Genomic DNA, 7939 nt, shown 5'->3' on the forward strand with positions numbered 1-7939 from the left:
GGGCACTGCTGCCAGGAGAATACCCAAGAGGGTTCAAAGGCTGCAGAAGCAATCTGTTGAGGTTACAGTGCTCTTCAGGACTTTAAACAGGAAGCAGTTCTGCCTTTCCTGTGTCCTGGAATGTAGAAGGGAACAGGAAAGGGCAGGAGAAATGGTCCTGACCATGTTTGTGAAGGTGAGGGGGCTGTAGGTACCCTCTTAGAGCTTCTTCTCTCGCTGCCCTGGGAAGCCTGCTGCTTCCCCTACTTCATTCCCTAATCCCTGCTGCACCTGTTAAAAGCAGATGTCAGTAGTTATGTCCTGAACTGGTCACCTCAGATAAGAGAGGTATCTCTGGTTGCTGGAACATGCACCTAATACTGAACTTGTGCTTTCTCCCTGCAGGTGTTTCTTCTCTCCTGTGAAGAATCTGCCCCCTCGTAGGGAAGAGAAGCCTGGTGTAGAGCCCTGCTGCCTGCAGGGAGCGGAAGGATGGACAGGGGATGAGCTGGAGAGAACAGACTGACCAGACAGGAGTCTTCTAGTGGTAATTCACTTCTGGACTAGGAGGGAAGGAAAGGAATGGTTGGATCTGTGGGAACCTGAAATTCAGATAGTGCTGTATTTATTACAGAGAAATAAAGGAGTTTATTTGGACCTATCACTTGTGCATGTTCTTGATTAATTCTCAAACTAAAACTAAGCTTCCAAAATGTTAACAGTATCAGCCACTTAAGGGACAAGGCACAAGGCACAATTGCATGTTTCCTGCAAACAGGCCGTGCAGCCCAGCAAGGACTGCGCCCACATGACTTGGCAAAAGCAGATCCAGAGGTGAGCTGAGGCTGGATCGGCTGCCCTCCAGGCAGAGGAGGGGCTGGAGACAGGTAATCTGAGATGTGTCCTACAGTATTTTTGGTAACAAATTATCTTTCCATCGATATCCTCTTCCTGAAGAGCTGTTCTGACCCTGGAGCTAAGAAAAAAATGACGTGACTGGCATACAGTCGGCTGATCTTAAAAGCCTTAGCAGGTTATGTGACGTTCTCAAGGTCGCCAGCATCAGGTTAAGCTTTCCACTTACAGTCGCTGTAGCAGAGCAGTCCCATGAATGCTGCCTGCAGCAGGAGACCCTGCTCATTTTCTTGGTGTGAAAGAGTTTTGAGGCTTCAGCTGGCACTTTAGTGGCACACAGTGAAACTGTGACACTTTCACAGTTGCTTAACTGCTGAATTTTCATGGGAGAATTAATCTGTTAAGTGCTCACCTCTAGCTGTTGAATATTGGGCAAGCTCCCAGCCCCTTGTCTGGACTTGTGAGGAAGTCTGGGTCTAGATGATGAAAGCTGGTGGCAGATACCGGAAGCTGGTGTTGAAAGGTCCTACTCCTTCTAAATGTCAAGACCTAAATTCTTGGTGGTAGATAATGTCCTGAGCTGTGCTTGGCCTTATCTGGGGTGCCTTGTGCTCTCCTGAGAGACAGCCAAGGGAAAAAGTAGATGCCAGAGCCTCAAAGTCCAAGTGCTCTGTGTGCTGAGCTGCCCCAGTGTGAGCAGGGAGGAACTGCTGTAATGAAGTAGAACTAATTTCCTGTAAGAAATAAATATTAGACTGATGTTGGTGTGTGCTGGTCAGGATGGAGAAGCTGTTGAGGAGAACCATCAGGAGCACCTGCAGCAGGTGTGTGCTGTCTTCTGACCCACCTTGGCTATGTGCTAGCAATGCTACTTCTGGAGCTGTGAGGGCTCTGGATGTCCCTTGAAGCAGGAGGCCACTGCTTGTGCCTGGCTGTGGTGCTGTTTGTGTGGCTTTGGATGCAGTAGTGTGAACTTCTCAAAGGAGCAGGAGGATCCCAGGAAGAGCAATTAAATAGTGGAGGATTCTTGTAAGCAGGGGTGAGTGCTTGGACAGTGCGGCATGGTGGTTGAGCCTTGGTGGTGGCCACGCTGCATTTGTGATCAGTAAAGGGCCTGTTCCCATCAGGTCCATTCCTCATCTAGGGGTGCCCTTGAGCTCTGAGCTCTTCTTGCTCTGCGAGATGGGCCTGGGTCTGGCTGGGGTGCTGGTGAGGGGCTGAGCCCGCCGCTGCGAAGAACCCCTTTTCCACTGGTCTCTGATCTGGGTGTTTGCTGAGAGCTGCTGCAGCCGATCTGTGGAGTGATCCCCCCAGCAGTTAGGTGTTTTCCTTCTGTCTTGGTCAGTTGCCCCTTGGTGTGTTAAGTGGGGCTATGCCAACCCATAAGACTACAGCCTGGGAGATGGACTTCTTGGTTTCCTGGTCCCTCCTGTTCTCCTCCCTGTTTGTCCTGAGAAAATGTCCCCTCTTTGCTTTGGACCCCTCTAAGCTGGGGGAGCTTGTGCCTGGTGTGGGGTGGAAAGGTAGCAGGTGACTGCTGTCATGCTAATTAGGAGAGGTTCTGCAAATGAGCTGTGGCTTCTGCTTGTCCCTTCTTTTGCTGCCCACAGCCATAACCAGTCCAAGCTCAGTGTTGCGGGCAGGGGCACAGTGGAATGCAGGGGACAGTCCCATGGGTGCTGTACAAGGGCAGTGGCAGGGAGGGGAGTCATGCCAGCACCCCCGGCTCCTCTGTGGACGTGAGGTGGGTGCCTGGCTTACCTGCTAGGTCAGGGTAATGTTTCCCCAGGTTCTCTAGCAAGGATTCATAGCAGGTGGCTTCAAAGCTTTCTCCTCCTGCCAGCAGAATGGAAGAAATGGATTAATCTCTCTCCTGGCTGAAAACTGAAGTCAAGACTGCTAACTGGGGCAGGTGCCTCTGCCCAGGAAAGGTTCCTCCTCCCCAGAGCAGCCACCTAAAACACAGGGTTCAGCTCTAGCTCTTCATCTGAACTGGCTTCTGTCGCCTCAGAGCTACTGTCCCGTGTCCAAGTGACTGCTGAATAGACCCTCTCTCTAAAGCTGCATCTGTGTTTCTAGGGGTGGACAGGGTTTTCCTGGTGTGTGGGACAGTTACTCAAAATGGTGTGTGACACCAGCGCCCCAAAGCAGACCTTTCTTGGTGCAGAGGCTGAGCTGTGCTCTCACTGAGGAACTTACGGATGACTCTGATGAGGATGTAGCACTTCCTTTCCTGTAGGTATTTACTGGCAAATTCAGATGCAGGATTTTCCGCTTTGCTCAGGTTCATCAGGGTGCCTGTTTCATCCAGAAGATCAATGCAGTCTGGAGGGAGAGAGATGTGGTGAAGAAAGTCCAGTGTGAGCCTGTGGGGTTTAGAGGTATTTTCCTTGGCAAGTTACACTTTGAGGATAATCTGTTGAGGTCTAGAGGGGAGGGGGTTTGCTGCCCCTTTCCCTGTGTTTTGGGATGATCTGGGACTCCCGTGTGACCTGTTTGTTACCCTCTGCCACTTCCCTGTGGGTAAGTGTCAGTCCCTCTGGTGACCACTGCTCAGGAGCGCTCGTACCTTCAGGCCTGCACTGACACTTCCTCTTCAGGTGAGCTGTGAGGATCAGGACGCGGCACTGCAGGTTCACTGTTTCTTGGCAGTTGGCTGCAGATAGGGAATGAGACCTGAGATATGAGTGCGGTCACCCTGAATCCGGGGGCCCCACGGACATGGCAGGAGGTACAACGGGGGCCTGAGAACCTGCCCGCTGTTGCAGTCAGCAAAGGTGGGATCCCTGTGTGGCCATCAGCAGGGCTTTGGGCTGCCCTATTACAGCCATGACTGCTGGTGTTTGGTGCTGGGAATGCTCCAGGTTAGGATTGGGGATGAACATTTTGATTTGGGGACAATGGTTCTGATTCATGAAGTGTTTCTGTCCTTCAACTTTGTTTCATCAAACATGAGTAGGAAAAAAGTGAGCCCTGTCCCTTGCCAGTCCCCTTCCACAAACTTGTCCCGGTCACAAGGGGAAAGAGCTGGAGGCTGCGGCTGAGTCACCAGGGGACATTTTGGCTGTGAACTCTCACCAAGCTGTCATGATTGAGAAATCCCCAGGGCTGACACACGTCAGCAGTCAGAGTTGGGGATCCAATTCAAATAACAGAGGGAGCAAAGGCTTAGGACCACGTGCATCTGGCAGCTTCAGCAGTGTCTGGGGTCAGGCAAAGGCTCTCAGCCAACTGGGCAATGCCAGGACAGGGTCTGCTCGTTCCCTGCCACCGGCTGCAGATATCTGCTCTCTGAAGCTGATGGCCAGGATTTGTGCCAGAGAATCCTTCCCACACAGCTGGGAGCAGAGAAGCTCTGCTGGCAGCTGTCTCTTCTGCCCCATGGCTCTTCTGGTTGTGACCAGATAAGCAGAGTCCCCTCCAGTGACTGATTCCCCAGGCTGCAAGGCTGGGAACACATCCTGACCTCCCTCCCTGCAATTAATGTAGCTCTGCTGGGATGGTTTTCCTCTGTGATTTGTGGTGTAGGGGTTAAAGATCTCCCTTCCTTTTTAAACAGATGAGGTGAAGGATGCTGATGTGCCCTGGCAGAGCTCTCCTGCCCTGTTCCCTAATCACCGGGTATTGCTGTGCATCAAGGTGCCATGTCCCTCCCTGCCCCTCATGGGGCCACCACCTGGTGATGATGAAGATGGTCCAGGTGACCAGCCGGCCCCTAGAGCTGAGGCAAAGCCGGTGCTTCCCCCACATACCTCCGTACCTCACCGTAATGAACATGGCGCTTAGTATGCCTCTTCCCAGAGCTGCTCTCCTCCGGCGGGGGCCCGGGTCTGTGATTTGGGGGCTGTTTGTGCCGGGTGCCGTCCTGCAGGCAGTGGGGGTGACAAAATGCCCAATGGCGTTAGCTGCTGGAGAGCCCAGGGGAGGGGCTGCGTTTCCAGCCAACGCTGTCATGGTTTCAGTAGCCAGATTTCCCAGCAACGGGGAATGGCCCCCGCAGATTCCCAGCCCTCCTGCAGCCGGGGAGTGGGAGAGGGGGGTTAGAGCAGGGGCTGGGCTAAATGACAGCCTGTTGGGAAGGCTGCCTGCTCTGTGTGGGCCCAGCTGCTCTGAATTTCACACTTTCTGCAGTCTTGTGGTGTTTCCTGCCCCCCGGTTTGTCCTGCAGCTCGACTGGGCTGTGATGGTGCCAGATCTGCCCACCCTCCTCCTAGCTGAGCCCAGGCAGTGCTGCAAGGAACTAGGGCACTGTCGTGATTTCAGCTGGGATGGAGCTGACTTTCTTCCTAGCAGCTGGTATAGTGCTACATTTTGGGATGGGAGTACTGTTGATGGCCACTAATGTTTTTGGTTGTTGCTAGGCACTCAAGGGCTTTTCTGCTCCTCACGCCGTCCTGCCAGCGACGGCACAAGAAGTTGGGAGGAGGCACAGGCAGGTCAGCACCAACTGACCAAAGGGATATTCCATACCACATGATGTCACACTTAGTGTGTAAATCTGGGGGGAAAAAGAAGGAAGGAGGGGACATTCAGAGTTATGATGTTTGTCTTCCCAAGTAACCGTTAGGTGTGATGGAGCCCTGCTTTCCTGGAGATGGCTGAACAGCTGCCTGCCGATGGGAAGCAGTGATTGAATCCCTTGTTTTGCTTTGCTTGCGTGCGTGGCTTTTGCTTTACTTATTAAACTGTCTTAATCCCAACCCACGAGTTTTCTCACTTTTCTGATTCTCTTCCCCCATCCCACCAGGGGGTAGTGAGCAAGCGGCTGAGTGGTCTTAGTTGCTGGCTGGGGTTAAACCATGACAGACGTACGTGCAGGGTGATTCGCGTTCACCCTGCCACTGCCTTTCAGAGTTTGGGAAGTGCTGGTGGGCTGGAGCTGGAGCTGTGTCTGCAGTGTGCTTGTACCTGCATGAAACACAAGCTGCTGATACGCTGCAGTGGCAGGACTTCATGAGGCCAGAAGACATCAAGGCAAAGCCCCAGCCTTGAATGGGCTTTAGACCTGGCCTCGTGCAGCCGTTGCTGCCCGCTGTGGGCTGGCCTTAATAAGTCTGATACAGCAGGTTTGCACGTGCAGGGACTACTGTGTGGCACCCATAAGTTCCACATCCCCCTGACCGGTACAACAGCCGTTGCTGCCCTCCTGTGCTGCAGCAGCCCCTGCAGCCCAGCTGTGCAAGGTGCTGTATGGTCCTATCTGGCACCTTGCTACTTCACGGCACTGCAGGTGCAGACCCTGCTCCGTGGCATCTGTGTTATCACTGCTCTGATCGCCCCAGTCACTGCCTTTCACTCATTTTCCCCTCACTGCTCCCAAGGGAGGCTGTGTCACAGTAAATTGGGTATAGTCGAGTGGGTAATTGCCTTTTTTAGACCAACTGATAGAGAATGCGGAAAAAATAGATAAGCCGTTGGGCGCACCAGCCCTTGCTCAAAGCACTGCAGCGTGGCACAGCAAAGCAAGTGTCCAGCTTGCTGCATCACATCCTTGGGCAATGGTGGTGCTTCCTCTTCAGGGTCTGCCTGTGCCATAGACGCAGTGCTGGTGTGTTCTAACAAGGCAGTGCTCTGTCTCAGATCTCCATTTTCCGTCAAACCCAGAGCCAGTCACATCAGGGACAACTTGCAAACATCTTTGGCTTGGGGACACCTTGGGAGCAGGACTGGGTGCTGCAGAGGGGAGGGAAAGGGCCATCCCTGGATGGTGATGTGGTGGCATCAGGGGAGGGGGCTGAGCCTGCCTGCGGAGGGCAGGAGGTACCCACTGGTTACAGGACACTGCAAAGTGCCTGCAGACCACTCTGGTGTGAAGGACTGCCATGGGCTGGTGGCTGGAGGGTGCGGAGACACGCTGGGGGGAGACCAGTCCTCGACTGTGGCTGGCTGTGTAATGTGGCGTCTCTGGGTCCTGTGATGGCGGTTACAGACAGGAGGGGCTTTACGCCCGGAGAGTCTGGCAGCCTTTTACTGCAACGGTCTGCTGTCTTTCCACACAAGGCACCAGCTGTGCTGCAGCCATGTCTTGCTGCGCCGGCTCCCTTGGGAAATGCCTTCTGGCAGGTGAATTTGGCAGCCACCCCTGCAGGTTTGCCCGTGGCTGCTGCTTCTGAGGCGGCGTTCCCAGCGCCATAGGCAGCTCCCAGCCCATGCTGCAAGGCAGTCATCCTTGTCACAGCGATGGAGCTACACGGAGAAGGGAGCACCAACTTTCCTTATATTGTTTCTGCAACGAGACAGCTGCTGGGGCACTCTGGCATGTCGTGTCTTTCATGCTCCCTGGTGGCAGCAGAGCCAGCTGCCCCCAGCCTGCTGCTGCTGTGAGGCATCCTTGGCGTGGTGTAGCTCCGGCTCCTGGACTCCTGCGTGCCTGGTGACAGAGGGTAAAGGGTCGGAGTGTAAGACCACAGGGAAACCTCTCTGCTCCCCCTGTCAGAGAGGAGAGGTGGTCGGTGATGCCTCCCCACCATGCCCCAGTGCCCGGGGCCGAGGGTGGTGGGGTGGGCTGTGCGTGCTTCGGTGCAGCTGGAGGAAATGGCCGAGCCTGGGGCGAAGGTGGGCGGTGGGTCGCAATGCTCAGCTCTCCCCCCACTGCTTTGAGCCCCCTCCCTGAAGCACAGCTGCAGCAAAGCGAGCAGCGCGAGGAGCTGGAGTCCCCGAGCCCCCTGTGTCATTTACATACACCACACCGGCACCAGCGGCACAGCAACCTGCGTTTGTGTAGCACCGCAGACCCTCTCCGAAACAGCCTCCCTTTCTCTGCTTCCTGACATGGCCCTGGGCTTCACGGTCCTGCTGTCGGTGGGGACGGTGGGGACAGGTAAGGGCGGCGTGGCTGAGCTAGCTGCTGTCTGGCAGGGGGCACTGCGGGGTGGTGGGCAGGACTGGGCTCTACAAGGGGGATGTTAGTCAGAGAAGGGGTGTGTGGTGTGATGAGCAGGATGGAGGTTGGGTAATGGGGTTGCCTCAAGGGAGCAGGGGGACATTCTGGGGCTGAAGGCTATGGGGGACATTGCTCAGCCCATCAGTAATTGCATCCTTGGTGTGCACAGCTTCCAGGGCTCAGCCCGTGCTTACCCAGCCAACCTCCGTGTCGGTGCTGTCC

At 54.8% G+C, this 7939-nt stretch overlaps 1 protein-coding gene across 1 annotated transcript; it reads right to left on the reverse strand.

Moving 5' to 3' along the window:
- Nucleotides 1–1970: 1970 nt before the first annotated feature.
- Nucleotides 1971–4611, reverse strand: LOC104293717 (chromosome unknown open reading frame, human C22orf15). The gene is made up of 5 exons (XM_009893236.1): nt 4587–4611; nt 3404–3490; nt 3034–3159; nt 2596–2670; nt 1971–2128 (listed from the first exon to the last, which is right to left on the reverse strand). Exons 1-5 carry the CDS (start codon nt 4609–4611, stop codon nt 1971–1973), a joined length of 471 nt encoding a protein of 156 aa, XP_009891538.1.
- Between the last annotated feature and the right edge of the window lie 3328 nt (nt 4612–7939).

This window comes from Charadrius vociferus, unplaced genomic scaffold (assembly GCF_000708025.1).
Source record: "Charadrius vociferus isolate BGI_N301 unplaced genomic scaffold, ASM70802v2 scaffold999, whole genome shotgun sequence".
Taxonomy (NCBI): domain Eukaryota; kingdom Metazoa; phylum Chordata; class Aves; order Charadriiformes; family Charadriidae; genus Charadrius; species Charadrius vociferus.